This window comes from Alosa sapidissima, chromosome 13, assembly GCF_018492685.1.
Source record: "Alosa sapidissima isolate fAloSap1 chromosome 13, fAloSap1.pri, whole genome shotgun sequence".
Lineage (NCBI taxonomy): Eukaryota > Metazoa > Chordata > Actinopteri > Clupeiformes > Clupeidae > Alosa > Alosa sapidissima.
Window position 1 is genome coordinate 12,064,496 of NC_055969.1, and position 22,823 is coordinate 12,087,318.

General features: G+C 43.4%; 1 protein-coding gene across 13 annotated transcripts in view; it reads left to right on the forward strand.

Moving 5' to 3' along the window:
- Positions 1–22,823, forward strand: part of nrg1 (neuregulin 1) — a 55,832-nt gene that overhangs the window by 9,353 nt on the left and 23,656 nt on the right. For 7 of the 13 annotated variants that reach the window (XM_042059456.1, XM_042059459.1, XM_042059460.1 and 4 more), the window contains exon 1: positions 7,651–9,357. The exons of 4 other annotated variants lie outside the window; for them this stretch is intronic. In XM_042059456.1, the coding sequence (XP_041915390.1) occupies positions 8,634–9,357 (724 nt within the window). In that variant the 5' untranslated portion in view covers positions 7,651–8,633. Of the gene's footprint in view, positions 1–7,650; positions 9,358–22,823 lie in introns of those variants that run through there. 2 more of the 13 variants (XM_042059467.1, XM_042059468.1) reach the window with 1 other exon arrangement.

Sequence of the window (22,823 nt, forward strand, 5' to 3'; positions counted from 1 at the left end):
TTGTGGTCCCGTGTCTGAGTCGTTTCCTCTCTAGGTTGACTATGTAAGAAGCCATTTCTGGCAACTTGAAACCCCAAGAAGTCATTAACCCTTCCTCTGTGTTCATCACTGCATTTCACTTGGCCCATCCAGGGGAGGTAATTTCTCCCTTTCTTTTGCAAACACGATCTACATTAGTCTATCATGGAAGGGGAGAATTGATGAGGCTGAGTTTTTAGTTATGGTCCTTAACAGACTCTGACCTCTATATAGTCACCTACAGTGATTAATGTCTCCACTGGCTTTCATTTTTATATTCACCATTTGGACAGTATCTGATTCATTTTTTTCTCCATGCCATGCCCAGTTAGTTACATTTCCATGAACAGGTCTCTTGGCTGGTTCTGTACCATTGCATCCTTGTACGATGTGATGTATCTATTCGCGTCAGGGAGGGTCACGAAAAGCAGGGTCATAGCTCACACGTATAGCTCTTGGAAAAAAAGCAGATTTGAAGGAATGAGCTCACCAAAAAGTCATGTCTTAATACTCGAGGTGTGATTAGTCAGAGTCGCCCGAGCCACTCATGGGGCTGTTGGTCGTAACACCAGACAAAAAGTAATGGCTCAGGATTGTGGACAGTAGACTGCTCCTGTGCCTTGAGTTAGCACAGGTCCAGCTGCACGGCGGTGTAATATGTCTCTCCGGACAGCTCCGTCTGCAAGGCAACGTCAAGATGTAATGTCTGTGGCATTTGGGGAGCTAATGCCGTTAATTAAATACCATACAAATGTCATACTGTTTTTGTAAGCTGTTATCTACTTGGGTTTTGTTTCAAGTAGAACATGCAGTATTAATAAAATGTCTAGACAAGCGAGGCTCTCTGCTGGTAGGTAGAAACATGGATCCAAGCACAGCTGGTCCATGGGAGTTGTTAGGGGCACTATGTTTCCTGTGTTACTGTCATGTCCCATTTTTGACAGCTTAAATAGTTGACTTTAAAAAATAAATCATTACCAATCCCTGGTATAACTTTTTTTTGTGAGTAACTGAACACACAGAGGCTTAATAAACTTATATCAAACTGCAGATGTTCAAAAGTTGCGCAAATCTACTTTTGGAGTTTGGCAGTCATCCTCTAGTAGTTTTGATTCAATGGAGGGTCACGTAATGTCAAGTCTTTCTCTGTTGTTTTGACGGCCCTTGTTTATGTTTTGTGTCACTGAAGTTCTATCCAGGTATGTAGCAGTTAGCAGTTATGTTAGCGGTGAAGCCCCAAGAAACTGTTGCAATTAATATTAATAGACCTGAGTTAGACCAGCTCAAACCAGTCCAGTAAAGTGTGTTTGGCGTCTTGTTTTTGATCCATTTCCACATCAGTGCCCTGGAATATTCACTGTTCACAGTGATGCTTTTTGAAGTCTGAAATCCCACCGGCATTGTGTGCTCGTTTAGTTTTTTCCTCCTCCTTTTTTTTTTTTTACTTTTTTCTTCTTGTGCGCTAGTGAGCCATGGTGTCCAGCAGCTCTCCATTATTCACGCTCATCCCTACGCTTCTCTCTCTCTCTCTCTCTCTCTCTCTCATTTAATGTGCTACAGGCTCCGATGCCGCAGCGGATCGGTTGTGCTCGCTGCCAACACTGCTGTGTGTATCACTATCTAGGCTTCAATTACCACAATAGGCTTATGCAGATGCCTTGATGCAGCCTTGAAGTGTCGAAATAAAAAAAGGCGCAAAAAAAGAAGCCATTGGCCCCTTTACATTGTTTTTTTTTATCTTTTGCTTCAAGAAAATATGAGAACACATTTTTTCTTTTTGTTGCCCCTGCTAAGATGTTAGCTTTATTGTCCCATTTGTGAGGCTGCCATAAGTTTTGCTGAGAATGTTTCTGTGTGTGTTTCTGTTTCGTATCCACCTTCTGGAGATGATTTCAGATATGGAACTATTGCACAATACTCCGAAGAGGAAATATGACATCTGTTTTTTGCTTTTTTTATGAGGGATCATTTCTTCCAATGACAAAATGACAAAGGCAGGCCTGGTGTTCTCCCTGAAGTGATGTGAATGCAGTTTCTTCTCTCTGTTCACCTCCAGAGAATGGCCACAAGTATCACAGGCCCAGTCGCTGTAGGACCTGTTACATAATCTTTTGATATTTTGAAGTTTGAGGCACGAAGCAGATTAGGGATGGCAACAAGTCAGGATCTAGCAGTAATTTAATGGTCTTTCCAGGCTGTTTCTATGATTGCAGTCCTTAGTGTCCGTGCAAGCTGTGGAGTTAATTCCTGTGCCACTAGAATTGATTCTGGGTTGGGTTTTTTTTAACCAGCATAGCTCGAGGGCATGTGTATGTGTTGAAACTGCACAGGGAGGGTGGACAGCAGGGGCAAAGTAGGGAGTAAATTCACAGTCACGCCACTTCCTTCCGACTGGGTGCCACTCTGGGTTGAGCACTAAGAGAGAACACGTTGTCCTTCCTACACTACATAATTAATACCAGAACCGCTAGCAAGATAACGGTGGAGTTGCACCTGAAGCCCATTCTCAGACAGGGAAGAAGTGCAGTTACAAAGACATTCAAATCTGTGAAGTTGCTGTTTTGTCCTAGCTCAGTTGTTTTAGCTCAGGCCACAAGTCTATTTGGATTTGTTTAAGGATCTCATGGCTTTTCCTGGAAGGCACACAGTTGAGGCTTAAGACTGATTTATTTATAAGGAATTATGAGGTGCAGATGAACATTTTGTATTTGTCTTATGTGATCCAATGTAGCAGTATTTGCCTATGAATCTGCCCATGGATGATGTGACTATATAAATGTGATTAACAATGACGAGTCTTTACATATTCAAGCTACAATGATTTTTTTTTTTTGTCTTGCATAACGCATTGATATTCTGGTTGTTTGTCATTTCAATCTTTTATTTGCATTAAACTTGTACTCTCATTGTCACAATCATAGGCTGTTTTACGCTTGGTTCTAATGTTTATAGATTAAGACAACACTCAAGTCAATAAGAAAGTCAGTGAGAGACTTTTTGCATTTTTCCCTCTTGAATTTTGCTTGTTTTGCTGTCAGCCAAGTAAAAAGAAATACGGTCTCCCCAGCTGTGTGTGTAAGTTTGTGCCACTATTTCATAAGTCTTGTTTTGTTATTGCTGTCCCGTGGTTTCTCTCTGTAATGTTGTTATTGGTATGATGACGTGAATGAGACAAATCAAATGTCTACTAACACCACTGAACACCATAAAAGTTGCTTGCTGTTAAAGAAAGCTGCATTGATGAGCTGACTTAATCTTCTTCTTCTCCGAGACTGGTTCTTCATCCAAGTGTGAAAGCATTAGTAACTTCCTTTTATGCTGAGTACCCACTGCTGCTTGGGTTGACATTACCAGTCATGATATTATGGTGAAAATCCAGTCGTTATTTGCACTCCTCAAAGCCAGCCAGGCGGGTTCCCTGACGCAGTACTGCATCATGCAGGAGCTGTCCGACGAAGCAGTGCTGAACCCTGCAATCCTCCCCACCACCACGCCCCCACCCCACCCCACCCCCCCTTCTTCCTGCGGTGGTCCTCAAGGGCCTCTGTAAAGAATGAGACAGTGTGTAGTGAGCATTAATGATAATGGGTCTCTCTCTCTCTCTCTCTCTCTCTCTCTCTCTCTCTCTCTCTCTCTCTCTCTCTCTCTCTTCTTTCTCTCTCTGTCTCTCTCTGTTTCTCTGTCTCTCTCTCTTTCTTCCTTTCTTTCTCTATTTCTCTCTCTCTCTCTCTCTCCTCAACGACTTACTTCCTGCCCCGAGCTCCATTACAGGCACAACTGGGACGCTGCAGATTGTGCATGTCAGTCGGCTGCGCAGAGGTCTTCTGCACAAGATGAATGAGTCTTTGCTGGAGGCACCAGCCTGGCGGGTGGTGGGGGGGGGGGTCATAGGGGGCGGTTGGAGAGGGGGAGGGAGAGGTAGAAAGAGGGCACTAACACACACACTTAATTCTGCCCCCTCACCGGTGTCACTGTTCTGTCTTTCTCTGAGTCACCATTAAAGCCTTGCACTTAGGTTTAATTTTTGCTAAAGTGATTCCATTTTATTTGCTTTTATTGTGATACCACTCCATAGTTGTGCACTACATAAATATAGTGCAATGTTTACAAAGCTGTATACTAAATTCTATATAGTATACCATACTCTACTCAGATACCTGTACTAAATTCTTGCAAGAGTTGGAAAATATAGTGTTATTGGAGTAAAATATATGTAAAAGTAGTGTGGATGTGGGGGTGATTGTGTGGTTGTATGGTCACAGAAATTCAAAGCATCCTATACTTTACAACCCATCTGTACCCATAATTCACCGTGAATCACTTGACAGGCTCTGATGAACGTGAGCCCGTCTCTCCCCACTCCTCTTCAATCCTGTCTCATCTCGTCCCGCCAATGATATTGTGCTCAGAACGAGGGTGGAAAGCGTGCAACCTCCTATTTCTCTAAAAGCCCCCTCATTTCCCCTGCGTCAGCAGACAAGACTGCATTATTGAATTTGAGCCTGACTCCGAGGCCCTGCCGCGATGTTTGTTAATAAAAGTTATGCCTCCCAGTTTTTGGCAAGACCGGCCTCTCATCTCCTAATGCACGCGTAACCTTCTGCGCGCCACCAGGCAACCAGCTTTTTTTTTTTTTTCACTCTGCACTCTGTTAAAAAAAATACTCTGCACTGGGATTTTTCTAGGTCAGGTCCCACAGTCTCTCTTATTTGCCTTAAATAATTCATCAAACTTCCTGTAAACGGCAGAAAAAGGAAATTAATTTAGTCCCTTTTAGCTGGCCATGTAATTACCACTGCCAAAGTCTTCTGTTTTCTATTTTCTGCTTTTTAGTTTGAACACGACACGACAGCATCTCTGTTGTAGCTGTCCAGAGAGAAATATTTATGGAATGTGGCCTTTTAAATACCATCTTCCCAAAATGTCATTGATTGAATTATACTGTATAACACTTAATCTTTAGTCAGAGCCATTCTAAATTTCTGTAAGTGCATAGTTTCCCATAAAATGTAGCAGTGGGTTTTCTTGGGCTTTATTTGCACAGCAAATCTGAATTCTTGAGCTTCACTGGCGGCACAGTTGGCAGACTCTCCTTTGCGGCTAAGCCACTGACCTTGAGTGGTTTTACTGTAATTTGACCCACGCCAATTAATTAATCCACCCTATAGCTTCCTCTATTAGTCTTTACTCTGTTTTTCCAGTTCATGTGGAACATGCATAACATTGATGATATACCTGACACTGAGGATTACTGTCTAACTCAGATTGTAAATTTAAGAGTTTGTATAGGTTAGCTGTTTTTTTAGAACATTAGAATATTTGTTGGAAGGTTAAAATGCAGTCAGGATGGCACTATTGCCAAGGTGCACACTATTACTCTCAAATTATATAAAGTGAAGAACAGTGGCTTCCTCTGATATGAAATGTATGCACAGTAAGATTGCATTATTTGCTTCATTGGAAATATAATGAATATTTTATCCTTGATAATTGACCATTTATGCACAATCACAAAACCACTGCAAGCATTGTGTTTGACGAGTAATCTGTTTTAACAAACAGCGTTTCTCACACATTGCAGTGTAAAATCCAGGAAGGAGACTGACATCAATACTGATACAATAATCAGGAAGCCTCTTTGGCAGGCCATTCAGATTGGAAAGGGGTCCTTCATGTGTTTACAGGCTGCCGCCATTGACCCGACCTTTAAACCCTGCTCCGCCCTTTTTAAAGTAACCTCTTAGACAGCAATGGCTGGATTCGACTCCCTGCCTATTAGCGCCCGGGGGGGTGTGGGGGGGGGGAGCTTAACAGCTCATGGGGGGATTTCTGCCGGTCTATCTGTCACCCTCACAACCTCAGGAGAGGCGATTGAGCTGAAAGCCAGCCATGCAAGTGTGGATTGTGTGGGGCTGTGTTAATCCGGCTCCTGTAGCTCAGGAGCAACTAGTTGAAGACAAGGTTTTGAGGCCAGGGAAGGACGTGTGCGTGTGTGTGTGTGTGTGTGTGTGTGTGCGTGTGCGTGTGTGTAGGGAGGGGGGGTTGGCCACCCCTGTGCTAGGATAAACAGACGTCCCATTTATATGTGATTTTCACATCTCCCTCTAGACAGTTTTTTGTGGCGTGTTTTTTGTTGGTAGGCTTGTAGGCTGCAGCCTTAGGCATATAACGCTGAGATTTCACTTCAAAAAAATCTACAAGCATTCTTTAATGATGCGATATTTTCGTAGAATTTCTTTACACCCCACTTTACTTTGCCTTCGCTTGATAGTCAAAAATGTCAAAACCAGCTTGGTGGGTGCAAGTAAAGTACATGGATTAATGCGAGTTCAGAGTTCCAGGATTAAAGTGGATCGAGACCATACATTTTCTAAAGGTGGCTTGTTAAGGTTCCCTGTTATGTAATAAATATTGTACCATGACGGCTATGTAATGGATCATCTTCCTACGAATTAGTGCATACTTATCCAAGATAAACTGGTATTATGTACTGACCGGGTATAGCCAGATAGTGATGACACTTCAACATTCCACTGAGTGATTTCATGGTGAGCGCTTTTGTTCTAGTTAAGCTATTTAATTATTTGATGTATAAAGAAGCAGGCTTTTAATTAAATCACGCCATCACCACCTTAGGCTACTGCGTGTAAAGAAAAACTATATATTTATGATCACCTAATCTGAGCACTCATGATGGCCAGAGAGAGAGGGAGAGTGCAGCTGGAAACTGGGATTTTGCTCCTGCCTGGATGTGGAGGCACCTCAAGGAGCCTGCTCCTCATCCAATATTTATGTCCAGTCGATTGCGCTTCCGGACAAGCTTTAACGGTCCCTTCATCCCCTGAGTCAGCGCTACCATGCTGTGTGAGACCAAATATGATTATGAAACTGAAGGGGGCCAGACATAGTATATACAGAACCAAGCCGTAATCTGCCAAGCCACGCGGAACTAAAGAGGGTTCAAATGTATTTACTCTCCTTTAATCATGTTTAGTGTAATTATAAAGTATGATTTGATTTGACAACCGCTGCTTTTTTCGAGTCGTTTACAGGGCGTTTACATTGACGTGTTTATATTACAGTACGCATTTGTTTTTTTTATTTATTTTCATTGGAGGGGCTAATTAAGGTGAAAATCTTGAGTGGTACTCAACCGTGATAAAACAATAGCGGCGTTTCTCGGGGGATGTATCACATGTCATGGTGACTGGTGTAGCGCCATCCCCTGACAAAAGAACATATATTAGCATAATCAATGGTTGAGCAAGAGCAGGGAGAGAGAGAGAGAGAGAGAAAGAAAAGGAGAGAGAGAGAATATGAGGGCAAGCCTTAGACCGTCTGTCTGCCTGCCTTTGATTCGTTGCCTCTCCACTTAATTGGATCAAGTACGGACTTGCCTGGCTCGTACGCTTTGTGTTTCAGATTGGGAGCAGCCTGGGAGAGGGAGTGACATACCAGGGAGTGAGAGAGAGAGAGACAGGGAGAGACTGAAACTGAAAGAGTGAGAGAGAGACCAGAAATACAGAGGAAGAGTGAAAGGTAGAAGAAAGAGAGAGAGAGAGAACAAGAGGAGAACAAGAGGGAGAAGAGAAGAAGAAACAGAGAGAGAGAGAGAGAGAGAGAGGGAGAGAGTCAGGAAGAAGGGGGAAAAGGAGGGGTTGTGAGCAAAGAGACAGTGGGAGTATCCTTTCATCCCGAGCCCATCCTTCCGTGTTTGTGTTGTGTTGTGTGCGTGTGCGTGCATGCACGCTTCCTCACCTCCGCTATTCAGTCGGCTGCTCCCCCACGCTGCCTGCTCTCGGCTTTGAGGCACGGAGGAAGAAGAGGAGGAGGAGGAAAGGCACCTGCTGCTCCTGGGTAATTCCGGCTCCACGCGCCGCCACCCGAGCATGACAGCATGTCACTCCGGCACCAGCTGCCGCAGCCAGCACCTCCTCAAACCACCACCACAACCACTACTTACCGCACCATTGCAGTCAGTCAGCTCACAGGTGAGCACATGGACACTCCTGTTCCGGGACCCCTCTGAAGAAGAGAGAAGAAACATGCTGGAGACCTAGAGAAAACAGGAGGAAAAGAATAAGAAAAAAATGACAAGCTACGCTTTCGGACTTTTTACATCCTTCTGGTACTGATGCACTTATTTTCATAGACTTTGGTGTATGTGTGTGTTACTTTTGTTGTTTATGCTTTGGCGCGTTACTGAGGGTGTGGAATGCTTTGACCAGACCTCACAAGCAGAGAAAGACAAAAAAAGAATAAAAACCTGTTTCTTTTGCCTTGTGAATTGAGGGTCCTGCTGCTCACTTCGCAGACACCGGTTAACAAGGTTACCCCCCTTACGGCTGACTGTGGCTGAGAGCGGATCTCTTGTCCCGCCCCTTGTTGTGTGATCTGATAATGGAAACCCACTTTACGAGCTCCGCCACTGCCCACTGCAGCAGGGGAGTGCTGTGAGCTAGAGCTCAGGCATCCCAGAGTTCCCGGCACTGTCTGAACTCGCTAGCACTGGAGAGAGACACACAGGGCTGAAGGAGAGAGAGAGGGAAACGAGAAAGGAAAGAAAGAGAGGAGGAGAGGGAGAAAGAGTTTGAGGGGGTGGGCAGAGAAGGAGGATGACCGAGGGAGTGGAGAACTCTTCCGCCGCGCTGGTCGTGTCGCCAACCACCTCCGCTGAGGTCCCGAGCGCCGTCCCTGAGGAAGTCCCGGAAACGGAAGCGGAGGGAGAGGAGGTGGCGGAGGACGAGAGCGGGGACGATGCCGGCGAAGGGGACGCAGGCGGAGAAGGGGACGCCGAGCGAGGGGCCTTGGGACTGGCAGCACTGGCCGGCGCCTGCTGTGTGTGTCTAGAGGCGGAGCAGGTGCGCAGCTGCCTGCACTCTGAGAAGATCTGCATCCTGCCCATCATCGCCTGCCTGCTCAGCCTGGCCCTCTGCACTGCTGGCCTCAAGTGGGTCTTTGTGGACAAAATCTTCGAGTACGAGCCGCACACCCACCTGGACCCGGACCGCATCGGGCAAGATCCGATCATCAGTGCTGACCCCACGTTGGGGCTTCCTGTATCGCCTTCCACGCTTCCCACGTCCTTGTTCCCTGCCACAAACTCTACATCTGGAAGGCCAGAGGTTTTCGTGGAGGGTAGCTCCACAAAAGGACCTTTTGACCCCTCCACTCCACGAGTGACCAATTACACCCCAACTTCAGCGGTTACGATCCGCTCAACACAAACTATAAACTCGGACAACCACATCACACGTAAGACTGGAACGAATAAAAGCTCTACTCCTTTTCCTCAAACCACTGTGGAATCAAATGAAATTCCAATTCCAAACCTATCACGTAAGTACTGTGCTTTGTTATCTGTTGGCATTCCTGTGGCCATGCAATGGGGCCTTTGTTCTCCTTCTTGTTCTCAGTGTTGCCATTTGTTCTCAATTTTTATATATTGGTATACCCCTTTATTTGTGGGACCATAGCAAGCAGTTAGTAATGGGCACTTTTCCCTATTACGTCAAAGTAAGGAAACCGCTATCTTGTATGCTCTTTAGAGTGAAATCAGGCAAGTAATCAAATTATTTCCCTGGGAGAATACTCAGAATATCTGCAGGCTATTTAGAGAAATGCTGGCTAACAGAACAGGTATTAAAGCCTTTGAATGATTTATGTCCCTGCCTCGCCGCTTTTAGAGATTCTTTGCGGCGGCGGGACATAAAAAAAAAGTGGTGAAAAAAAAGCCAGGGAACACTTGGATGACTATGAGCAGTCTGCCTGAGAGTAAACGTGTTGTGTCCTGTCAAGCATTGAGCAAGTAGCTGTGACTAAGCTTTAGAGGAATCATGGGCTTACCTGGCTGGGTGTGTGCAAGTGACAGGCGCCTGCACTCCACACACACCCCACCCTTATGAAACTACAGTTGACAGTTACACAGCCCACCTTACATAAAGCTGTTACTCTGCCGGTTTTTCATCTAAACAACACAAGCCCTTTGTAATTAAGCTTTGCGAAGCTTAACATAGGGAGGATGTATACACGCTAGTGGGTGGGAAAGATGGAGAGCCCTTGCGAGTTCTCTGTAATAATGCATTTGCAGTCATATTAACATGTCAGGAATCGATAGCTTGATAATGCTATATTTCCTCAAACAAAAACGCTGCGGTGGAGGGAGACTTCCTCCTCCTGGGCCGGTCTCCATTTGAAGGTCAGGGTCTGCTACAGGCTAATTGATTCCCCTCTATCCCCCGGCTACAGAGAAAGACTATCCTGGTAATGCTATCTGCCTACTCTCCGCTCTCCGCTGTGACTTTGAGAGCTGCTGCGAGATTCATAATGTCTGGAGTGCTGCCAGATTCTCACTGCGGCCCTCCTGCTTTGCTTAGTCTCGACATCTCTCTCTCTGTTCCTTCTATACATTTATAAACTACTGTTTTGAACTTTCTTTACCGTTTTTTTTTCTCTGGTAGACTGTCTAAGTGCCACTGTCCGTAGAAGTGCTGACTACTCTGCCCTTAATCTTAGCCAGGTCATGAAAATGAATTTGACCCTGATCTGAGGACAGTAGCTTTTACCCTTTGAAGATTACTGAAGTTCAAGCATACATTCAGATGTGATGAAACCTACGTTGCAGGCCTGGCCCTGTCTAGTAAAGTGAGTCTAACTTCGGATACTCATTTAAGCACATTTGAAAAGACAGATTATTCAATTTCACTCCCCCCCCCCCCCCAGCCCGACCTCTTGAAGGCTGATTGGCTTCAGTGGAGTTTAGCTGTCAGAATAGATGTGAATGGGGCCTGTGAAATGAAAATGAATATGATTATCATTAATGGCCAACCGGCGGCCTATTATAAACCATATCTTCATACTTCAGCACTATTTCCATTGTGTTCTCTGTGACCTACTTAAGAATGTATGATGATGTTTGGTGATTCCCGAGCTATTTGATCTCGATTCCTCGATCCTAGGTGTTTGTCAGACTTGTGTGTATCTATTTGATTTTCTTTAGACGTGTACGCATGCATTAGTTGATTCAAGGTCTGCAGGAGCGGGACTAAAAGCTCTTCCCTTTTTGAGCTGCGTGATCAATTGTCCAGGCTTGAAATGGAAATGTGATCAGTGGCTTCGGTAATTTCAGTCTAAATCAATACCCAGAGAGCAGTTCAGCTGTCCAGCCAGGAAGCCTGGAGAAAGTGATAGGGACTCTGACCCTGTTGTAGAAGCAAGCTAAGCAAGCCAAATGTACAAATATGTGTGAACATGGAGAGAGACACGTTCAAAGAAAAGCGTGCTAGTATGGAGGCTCTTGCTGTCATCTGCAGACATCAAGGACACAACAAACTCAATCTCTCTGGTTTCAGGGGTTTAAGAGCATGTGATGCAGTGAATTAAACAGCTCAGGCCTTAAGCGTTGGGTATCTGTCTCTTTTTGATTGCCTGTACTGAATGTCAGTATGACTTGTGTAACGTTGTTGCCTTCTGGATTGTTTTGGTTTCATTTCCTCCTTCACTAATTTTGTGGTCATGAGAGAACACAAAAACACACCGCATAAACTTGAGCTTTTTTGAGAGTTGTTAGACTCTAGCTGTCACTAAAGCCCTCCTCCTTAGGTGTAAAAGACCCCCTGCTGTTTAGCTGTCAACACAGGCTGAGTATGAAACATTTTCTCCAACAAAGAGCGAAAATGAGTCTCACGCAAAGCAAATGACAGTCATTCTCACCCCCCAAGAGGCTTACCCATCATGATTGGCAGTTTATTTGTCTGTGGGTGTCCCATCAACACTGATTTGACTGACAGCTAAAATCTGCCAGTCCCAGTGTACATTCAGCTCACATTTTGTGAACATTTGTGAACTGAACCCATGGGCATTCCTGTTTCTTTTCTCTTTTTTCGTTGGAAGAGAGGTGATGATGTAACATCTTCTCCAGTATCCCAGTGGGATGATCCAGCGTGGCTCATCATGGCCGTCATGCCGTTGGAAGGCGTGGGAGTTTCGTCACGCTGTTGGATTAGTCACTGCGGTAATGAATGGTTGATTGCTGTCATCCACAGCTGCTGGGGCTTCCAGAGGCTGAGGCTATGGTACCCACGGCTCGTGTGATCTCTGGCTCTCACTGCCCCACGGCGCACATTTCTAAGCCTCCCTTTCCATTAGGAGTCAGGTGTGGTGGTGGTAGCTACCGTAATCATTCACATGCCAAGTGGAAAATATGCCGTTATAACTCTGAAACTTGGACACTTGGGCAGCAGTTGGTAAATCTCCTATTCATTTTGAAGTATAGGTTTTATGCAATACCAAGATTTATGTGACTGATGTTTTATTAATGTACATCCAGTCAAAGTATGTGTGTCATTGCTTTATTTAGTATAATATTAGGTCTTTTTTCAACCGGTTGGTTCTTTACTATCAGCTGGTCGTGTCGCCAACCACCTCCGCTGAGGTCCCGAGTACTAGGCAACTCAACCAGTTCAGTGTAGAAAAAATACCTGATGAGATGTGGTTACTGAAGTCTTTCTAAGCTGTTTTGTTCTTGTATAAGTGTTATACCTCATACATCTCACTATAATTTGTATGTCTGCAAAGGCTTTAACTGCAAACTCAGGGCAGCTTTTCAAGATGAATTTTCCCACAGTCTGTTTGTCGTTGGTGCAGTAATGATTCCTTGAGTTGTTCCTTACACCTGATATGCTTTTAAGCTGTATCTTGGGATATGCTTATTTCTATTCCATTGAACTAAGTGCAGAAAGCTTGGCTTTGTATATTTCTGTCTGAAAGGTTATTCTTCCAAGTGTAATCTACAGTAACATTTACTGAAAGCCTGTGCATTGAAGTCATTGAGGTCAACTACAGGTCTCTAACATGGTGCAGCTGTAAGTCAGCTAAACCTTTGTTAATAATGCATTACGGTGCTTTGTATACATTTCTACCCTGACGGTTCTATTGATTGCAACCGACGCCCTGGCCAAGTCAACATAATTAAATCCTTGCTTAGACTTGATTTTTTCATCCAATGAATTGGATAACAAATGATGCTTCTTTGAATTACCCAAATGTAACAGAACTGTGTGGAACACTGCGTTTGGAATATCTTCTTTAGTTCTAAATGGCGTTAAGCGGTTGGGAATGTTTGAGTAAAGCCTAGCTGACGTTACCTGGAATGAGCAGCCTCAGCTGATGGTTGCTGCAACTCCTTCACGTTAGTTATTATGAATAATTACTATCCATGACAAAAGACGTCAACGGTATACTTAATTACATGCCAGCACATACAGTACGACACTCAAATGTGTAATTTTCATGCCCATGCTATTTAAAGTGACAACTTGACTGTGTAGTCATCCTTGAGATGGCTGAAGAGTTCACTTATAGATGTAGAGTACATTTAGGCCATCCTCATGCTCATTATGCTCTTGTTTATGCTGCCTTTGTCTTGGTTTGTTTATGATCATTATGAAATGTCTTTTGTTCCCATCAATCCCTGATTTAATTCATGCATTCAGGACCTTTCCTCTGGCTCTTGTTGAGGGGGCTTGTTGTTCGGTCATAATTAAGGTCAATGACCGTTATGACAAACAAATGAGGATGAGAATACATAATCATGACTATTCTTTACCTCTTTTCATACTTTTACATTTGCAGCTACAGTATTTGTATTATGTAAATGGATATTCAGTCTTTCCTTCCTCCACTTGCGGTTTAGATAGCTTTTAAAATGCCTGATTAAAATTTGTTTTTCAAACTAAAAAAAAAAGAGTTCCAGAAAGTTTGAGCACTGGAAGGGGTTTTATGTGAAAGTAAATGAATATAAATGTAAACGGGAGTGTCTTTATTAAGAGTGATTTTTATAGTTGACGTCTCTTTTTAATGTTTGATTCCCTCCTTATCCTCATCTCCTCAGGCATGGTATCTGAAATCCACTGTGACAAATTTATAATTACGGCAGTAATTTAAATGGCGGTTCAAACGCTGTGACGTACAGTACACTGAGTGGCAGTATTTCGGTCCCACATGTAAAAACTGTGCAGGTCCCATAGAGATTAGGCTATAATGCCATTACGTAAAAAGACAATAATTGGAAATTATAAGGACTGTATGAAAAGTCACCTGCAGTCAGACTCTGATTAAGAATATTTTTTGAGGGTGAAGAATGGCATTGTGCTTTTCAGTCACAATTTAAACCTCTTTCTTAGCCATTGCACGGCTCAATCCTCTTGAATCATCTTGATTCTTTTAACAGTGACCATGCCTTACATATCCTCTCAGATCTGCAGTTCGTCCGACACACCCACTGTCATGCTCAGATAGACTTTTTCCACATTCTTCTTCCAAAGAACAAAAAAAAAAAAGCAAACCCAGGTATTTGCCGCAAAAAGGCAGCCCAATCTTGCAGGATGACGGGGCCTCAGATTGGCTCTTTACGAGGTGTCCCAGCGGTGCGCCGAGGTCTTGTTCCCCCCTGTTTGAGCTGTCTGTGCTTCTGTTGGCTCTTTTATGGCCCATAAAGACTCTGCTTCGGCTTCGAGATGTGTGGTCCTGCAACAGTCATTCTCATCAGTATGTCACGCAGGCTTCCCCGACTCCACCACTGTGGATGGAGACTCATCTGCAGTGCTAATTAGATGTCAAAGTCGGCGGGGATATGTCATCCAGAGAGAGATGCCATTAAAATGCATTAGGAATGCACCGCCATTGCTAGTCTGCAGCTCCTCTCCTGTGTTGTGATAAAAATAAACAGCTTAATGTAAGTAGCACACATGTTGCTTTACTTATATAGCACATATAAATGTAATGTATGGATTACAATGTGGGTGACGGAGGTCAAGAGGTTCCTCATCATCAGCATATGTTCTTCAGTGCAGATGATGGTATGGGTGTGTGTGTCTACCTGTTCAACCTGCTAATGTAGTCATTCCTGGGTTCATGGAGGAAACTACGAAGATAAACATCAGTTGGTGGCTCAGACTGTGCTGTCATTTAGCATGTTGGTTGTAGTGGTGTGGTGTGGTGTGGGATAACAGCCCACCCAACGAAGTTGAAATTGTCATTTAGAGCACCATGACTAACCCTCCACGGGTGCAGGGGCCAAAGGAGGTATGAGGCGAGGGATGGGGGAGGGGGGGGTGGTCTGCAAATGCTTCAGGGTGAAAAAACAGATGTGCTACGCTAAAAGATCACCAGTGACCCCAGATGAAGGGGTAAATCCAAGCCAGCAGCCATGCAACAGAAGGGAATGGCTACCACTATGGCTACTAACATGTGCCACAATATCCCTTAACTGCCTATGTAGATACAAGTATTACTTTTTAGTTTGTTCCCTCTATTAAGAAATTTAGTTTGTTCCATATTAAGAAATTCAGAGAGAAATACAGAACATTTTGTCCCATTTCTCCTAAAAACGGATGAGTAAATGCAGAATTCATGACCAGTGCAGTAAATGTCAGTGCCTTTTTCCCCCCAGAAGGCACCCTCATTATCATGTTGTACGGGCAGAGGAGTGTCGAAGTGAACATCCTAAGTGGAGATAAATTCTCCTGCCATGATGGCGTAGTGTTTTTCCGTTCTAATGAATACCTCATGACTGCAAATGATTTAAGGCTAGAAGGAGACGTCATCCCATGACTTGCCATTTGCGATTTGCATTAAAAATTTCTGCTTTATTTCCTTCCCGCTGGTTACCCACTTGTGGTTTCAAATTCATTGGAAATTATCCGGCTGATTTTGGGATGTTGTTGCTACTGGTTGTAGGACATTGAAAAAACGCTGTAATCCTTGATGCTACATTCAATGGATTCAGTGTTGATGCTCTTTGTTTTGTGTGGGGGGAGGCCAACACTGTCAACACTTGGAAGTGGACGGAGAAGGAGGGTCTTTAAATGGGGCCACGGGGTTAATGAATTCATTATCATTATGGGCGAAGTCCAGCTGAGGCAACAGTCTCTAATTTAATTGACTACAGTGAAGTGACACCTGGCATTTATACGATCGACGACAGTAACGGTAGTGTTGCATCCTTGCCATTCAAAATGGATTACTTAAATGGCTTCCAGTGTTCGATCCTTTGTCCTTGTTGTAGTGACTCAGCAAATGTGGATCTGTCTGGCCTCCAAGTCCTTCCCATAATGTATGCTTAACCTCTCCTTGCATACTGGCATTGGTCTATGCTGATGCTCCCAGTTTTAGTGATGCTGGTGTTTAGGGGTATATATATATATATATATATATATAGGGGTATTGTATACATTTCAGATTCAGAACTCCAATGTTGCTGTTGTAATATTTTGTATGTGTTTTCCATTTACAATACAGCTGTATTGAGCCCAAGTCTCTGCAACTCTTTAGGGAGACTGTATGGAAGAAGTCAGTTGGGAGGCCGTGTCTTTGTTGTAAAAAACAAAATGTCTCATTAGATGACTACCACTCAGTGTGTGTTCCCAGACAAGGGCCATTACTTAATGATCTGCCACATATCATCTATGTCCTATTGAGCCCAAGGTTGAGCAAAGCTCTTAAGCTTAGAGATTGAACTCCTGTCTCCCACGCCAGAGGCTTTGCCAAAGTTATCAGATGAATAATGAGAGGTGTCTGAGGGCGATGAATAATGCAAAGAGACTCAAAACTCCACGCCATGCTGTGAGTGGCAGTATCTGGTCATATATTTCAAACCACAAAGAATCTGACATTGTGAGACTTAAGATTCTAGATGCAGATATATCATTTGCCTTGCCATTTGAGTAGATGACTATAAATAATTGTTTGATCCATTTTGTTGTAACATTTAGAGTACATAGATGACCATATTCATGTATATTACATTATGGATTTCTCTGCCATATCTCAACAGCAGATTTCATGTCTTTTCATAACACGTCTTTAAATATTGATAATTACAGTTAAAAGAGTTGGCTTATTAAAAGTAATATTTTCTTGCATTTACATAAAGCTTAGCTCTACATCTGACCAGCTGTGACATATCTGGTGTACAAATTCTGCTTTTTTGCTGCTTCTTTGCCCAGGGCTTCCTTGAAAAAGAGATGTAAGATCTCAATGGGACTCCGCTGGTAAAATAAAGTATAAAAATATACAGGGCTATTACTGCTACCAAAGCAATGTAAGCTAATAGCATCCCACAAGCCAGAACTGTGACCTTTGTGGATTTAGTAACATATTGTGGTTTGTCACCTAAAGGGTATCGAAAAAGCTGACACCAACGTGCGTCCCTCGCACAGGGCAGTGTTTTGTATTGCCTCCTGTGGGGCTTTTGTGAGAATGACAAATGGGCAGATTTTGAAAACACCATAGTAAGCACTCGAGTTGGGAGGCCTTCGGTTCTAATGTCTTTTGGGATCCAGCCCACAGTGTCTCTACTTAGTGCGGTCCTGTCACGGAGCAAGCCGTGCACATGTGTTCTCTCTGTCTCTCTTTCTTTCTTTCTTTCTCTCTCTTTCTTTCTCTCTCTCTCACACACTTTCACTCCCCAGCTTTGTTCCTCAGGCATCCATTCTTCTGGAACGTGCCAGCAGCACAAGGCAAGCATGTCAGTTCCATCCAGCCGTACACTTCATTTTTATTTGTTTTGCTTTTCAACTGAGCTTGGCCGACAGAGTTGCAGAGAGCGGTTTTGAAGCACTGTCAGACTGCTCTCCCTGCACTTGTTTTGCCACTTCTAAAACACACAGACCAGGGAATAGACCATTCAGTGTTAAAATCTCACCCTGGGTCGTAAAAAAGCCCAGCCTAAACCCCCCTATCCCATACACACACACACACACACACACACACACACACACACAAACACAAAAATTCAACATGCATCCGCTCTTGGCTTGGAAGCGCCAGAAATTAAGGGTACTCAAATGCTAATACCGCATGAATGCCGGGCTAACTCTGACACGATGAGTAGCATTAGCACTAATTACAGCACCATAGCGAAACCACCAAGAGAGTCAATTACGGAAACTCCACCACTGAAGAGGCTCTCACGCTATCCCTGCTCACCACACCTACACTGCCCATGCTGAGAGGCTCCCCTGAGTAGGACAGTCCATCTCCTCCTCCATCCATTTCCAAAAGCCCATTCTGTGAGAATAATTTATTTATATAACCCCTTTTTTCATCACATCCATCACAGTCTAAAGTGGAGGGAAACCAGTGGTCGTAAAGCACAATGGACAATAAAAAATTCAGTTCACCAAAACTTTTTTTTTAATCACAAAGAAAGGCTGACTGTTCAGGAAATGTGAATCTGGTAATGCCCAAAACCACACACTACGTGCTCTTCGGCAAAGGTTAATACATGAAAGTTATTTTCTCTGTTCTGAGTTTGATACAATTCCCTCTGACTCAGTATGAAAGCTGGCACAAAGTCCTTGTTGCATAGCAGGTTTGCCATTGATATTGAGAGGCACATGAAGCCAAGGTTAATCCGTGATGATGGTAGCCCACACACTGGCTTCCCTCCCTCTGCCTCTCTGTCTTGGCCTGATTGCACCCTGTAGGGAATTGTTTTTTCTTGTCTCGACACCTCTTCTCTGGAGACGGCGTCTCACGGCTCCTGACACCTGCGATGCAAATGTGGAAATCTCGTCGACAAACTTGCCATACCCATTGTTTGGAGATGTTGTTGTTGATGTGTTTGTTAGTCACTGCGTTTTGTTGGGTCCCCCTTCACCCCACCTTGACAACAGACATCTGCTTCAAGTTCAGAAACATTTTAATGAGTTGGTTGAGCACACATCCAGTCATGCAGTGGGACGGAAACAGAAACACTGAAATATTTTTAAACCTTCAATCTGTGATTGATAAGGGAATGACTTTTCGAGTTCAGCTAAGCCACTCCATTGTTTTCTCTCTCAAAAAGACAGAAATAAGATTTGTTTCTCTAGCAGTGAACTGTTTTTGTCTAGCCAATTAGGAAGCAAAGATTTGACTATATTTAGGCATATACTTATTATGTTTATATTTGTATATTGTATTTATGCACGCAGTTTGGTCTTTCATATATCTAATTCAAACAAAAATGACAGCACTGGACCTCAGTATTCAAAAAAAGAAAGTATCTTTGGTGTATAAGACTAAAACAAATTAATCACGCCAGTCAGCAATGTCATTAAAGGCAAAACAATTTGGATTAGTTTAAAACAAACTATTATGTTGTGGTGGAGAAGCCATATCAAATCAGTCACTGCCAGAAAAGTACAGCTATGATTCATGCTTTTTCTTTTTTTTTTCTTGTTCGTCCCCAACTTCCTGCCCCTGAGGGCCATGTCTGATTCATTCTGCTCTGTGTACACTATCTCTCATCACTTATTGCTGTCAAACATGCCGTGTTTGTACACGTTTGCACTGCTCTGCATACTGAGAAGGGGTCCTCTCTAATTAATGTTATTGATGTCTGCTGTAGATGCATAATCAGTAATCTAATTAGAAAATCTCCTCTCCTGTGAGAAGCAAAATGCAGCGCAGTGACCTCACAGTTTCCTTACAGAGAGGATGTTAATGTTAAGTGGCTGTTAACTGTTGCAATAAGCCTTCACATTGTTTGTGTGTTGTAAGTCTACCTGAACAGGTCCATCTTAGAAATAAGCCTTCACATTGTTTGTGTTGTAGGTTTACGTGAACTGGTAGTCATAAAAAAACTACCCACATGATTTCTCAATAATCTTCTGACGTGCATGCAGCTATGATGAAAACAGTTATTAGCGTCATGAAGACTTTACGTTATATGTTGAATATTGCACAAAAAAAACAAGACTATATTGTATATATTGAGAAGAAGGAATTTCTTATGAGAGAATGGTGAAAGGTTAAGTGATGGCATGGCTACAACAGAATGAAACAAATAGGCTACCTATCGTAACGCCTCCAATTATCACCACTTTCGTTCAAAAATTCTAAAACAACGATGTTTTTTAATACTTCAAAATAACATTTGATAAATGAACCTTACATTTTTCAGTAGCCATAGGTGTCTAGATTTGAACAAAATCTGTTTTGGTTCTTAACGGGAGCATTTACAGCTCTTCGAGTCACGGTAAAATGTCATTTTTGGTACATAGCTCATTTAGATACACCTACCAAAAATGGTTCCCTTATGGCATCACTCTAAAGAACCATTTTTGGTTCTGGTTTGCACCTTTTTTTTCTGTGTGTATGGTGTGGGTGCTTGCGTTTTTTTAGGAATCCGCCGTCTTGGTTTGTATAGAAATAGATATTAAGTGACACATACACGCAAGACGGCGGAAATACGGGACCGACAGTAATAGGGGGAGTTCCGATAGAATTCTGAAAAATAATAAATGACAGTGATTTTAACGAAAAATCCACTCAACATGTCTGTTAAACATGTTACTGAAGATGAGGTTCTGAGGGGTGAGAAAACAGGAAATTACCAATTTTCCCACAGATCCCACAGGATTTCTGGCTAATCCGGGGCTTGGTGAGGAGTGACGGGATGGCCAAAGTCACCACATGAGCTCTGCTTGGCTTTAAAAAATCCCAATGAGGACCACATAGGGGAGAAAAAAAACTATATCTGCAAAGGATTGTGGATTCCTCCCAATGCCAAGGACTGTGTAGAAAGGCTTGAGCTGCCTTCAGTGCCTGCAAAGGCAACATCAGGCCAACCCAGGCTTCCTATTCAGTGTATGCACAGCTCACAATGAGGCATCAGCGTACCATGGCACTTCAGACAATGAAAGAATCCAGCTTAGCCTAACCCTGGAAGGCAATGTGCCCAATGGATTCAGCCAAATCCTGAGCATGGTAGCCTGCATTTTAAAATGCAAAGGGATTATAGAGGTAAGTGAACAGAAGGCATCGTTGTAACAGCATCGACTTGAGGTTTTCTCTTTTATTTGCTCCATAGACATGGTTGAGCTGTGACTGTATGGATTATTGTTTCTAATGGCCATAAACGTTTTGCCCGGTAATGGGCAGTGTGGCTTCGAAAGCATCTTTTGATTTATGCCAGCAGAACGAGATGCCCACTGCTTAGTCAGTGACGAATGATACTCATAAGGAGAATCGATACACCTCAAAATGCCAGCCTTGTGGTTCCCCGGATTCTAATTATCATAAATGTATCATCAAAGTGTTTCTCATTTTTACAACTTTTGGATATGACAAAAGACCCACTTCCTCACCGCTTTCTAATTTACCCCTGGCCATAATTATCATAGTGTTGGCGCGAAGGCAGTGGCGGTATAGAGTTTGTTTTAGAATTTGGCACTGGCCCACTGCTTTCACTGATTGGTTAATAACTCTGAGCCGCTCTCTGCTGTATATACTCCCATTGACTCCGCTGAGAAAACGTAAACTGAAAATGACTCAACAAAAAAGGGTCAATGAAGCAGAGAGTAAAAGTAAGGCAGGTACGTTGTAGTAATTTAGCACTTGATTTATTACACTGACATACAGAAGAGAGCAGACATTTGTTTACTGGTTCTGGTAACTACATGTATGAAAGGATGTGAGCTTGAACCAGATTGACAGGAATTGAGTCCTATCCCCTGAATCAGCCCATTCTGTCCTTCCCATTACCTTCCCATTACCTTCCCTTGGGCTCTCTTTCTTTCTTTCTTTCTTTCTTTCTTTCTTTCTTTCTTTCTTTCTCTCTCTCTCTCTCTCTCTCTCTCTCTCTCTCTCTCTCTCTCTCTCTCTCTCTCTCTCTCTCTCTCTCTCTCTCTCTCTCTCTCTCTCTCTCTCTCTTCTGATCTTTTGTTATCGTTTTCTGCTGTGCTCAGATTCGTCAACGTCGAGAAAGGGGTCTCCATATGTTTTTCGCGAGAACCAGTAGGTTGGGCCCGGAGGTAGAATTAAGAGGGCAATCAGGCGCTTCATTGTCCCTAATGACCAGGCAGATGGGTGGGAGAAAGCGGCCCTGGAGGCCTCCGCTCTGGCTCGCAGTGCAGCACCGTTGCCAGGGCATCCGTCTCTTCTCTCTCTCTCTCTCTCTCTCTCTCTCTCTCTCTCTCTCTCTCTCTCTCTCTCTCTCTCTCTCTCTCTCTCTCTCACACACATCTCTCTCTCTCTCTCTCTCTCTCTCTCTCTCTCTCTCTCTCTCTCTCTCTCTCTCTCTCTCTCTCTCGTGCTTTCTTGCTCTTTCGTTCTCCCGCAAGCGCCGCTTCCGTGCTGGGGGACTGATAAACAGGAAGAACCTGGAGTTTATTTGCTTGTTTCTGTGTTTGTTTGTTTGTTTGTTTGCTGGCATTGACTGTGAGTCACAGTATCAATTTTTTCCCCCTGTTGTGGCATCAAGGATAGAGCAAGCTATTGAGGGATTATTTCCATTTGCCATGCAAATTGAAACATATAAAAGCATCTTTATAAGGTGTTTTCCCCACTTGGGAGAACTATCAGTGTATGCATTTGAATCTTCATGTCAGTATTAACATTTGCTTTTCCATTATAATGGTAAGACCTGTAAATAAGCAGTTTGTTTTTTCTAAAAAAGTTTGTCATAAACAAACAGCATGTTTGTGCATTTGAATCTCCCCTGGCATCAACATTCAAATGTTCAGTATCTCTTTGAAGGTATTCCCTGGGGAGACGGCTTATGTTCTCAGGTACTGAAGACAAAATCAATTTGCTCAGCCCAGCTGTCATGTTTTCAAGGCAGCCATAGCTTCTCAGAAGGGCCGTCAGCTCTCCCAAACCAAACAGTGACACGAGCAATTAGCTGATGGTGTGACTCATCTGAACACAGATGGTTTCCCTGTCTGCCGTTCTCATGGTGATGACTTCGTTGTACCTGTGCACTCTCGTCAGGATGTAGCCTAAGTTAATATCTCTGGCCCTGTTGATCTTTGCCAATT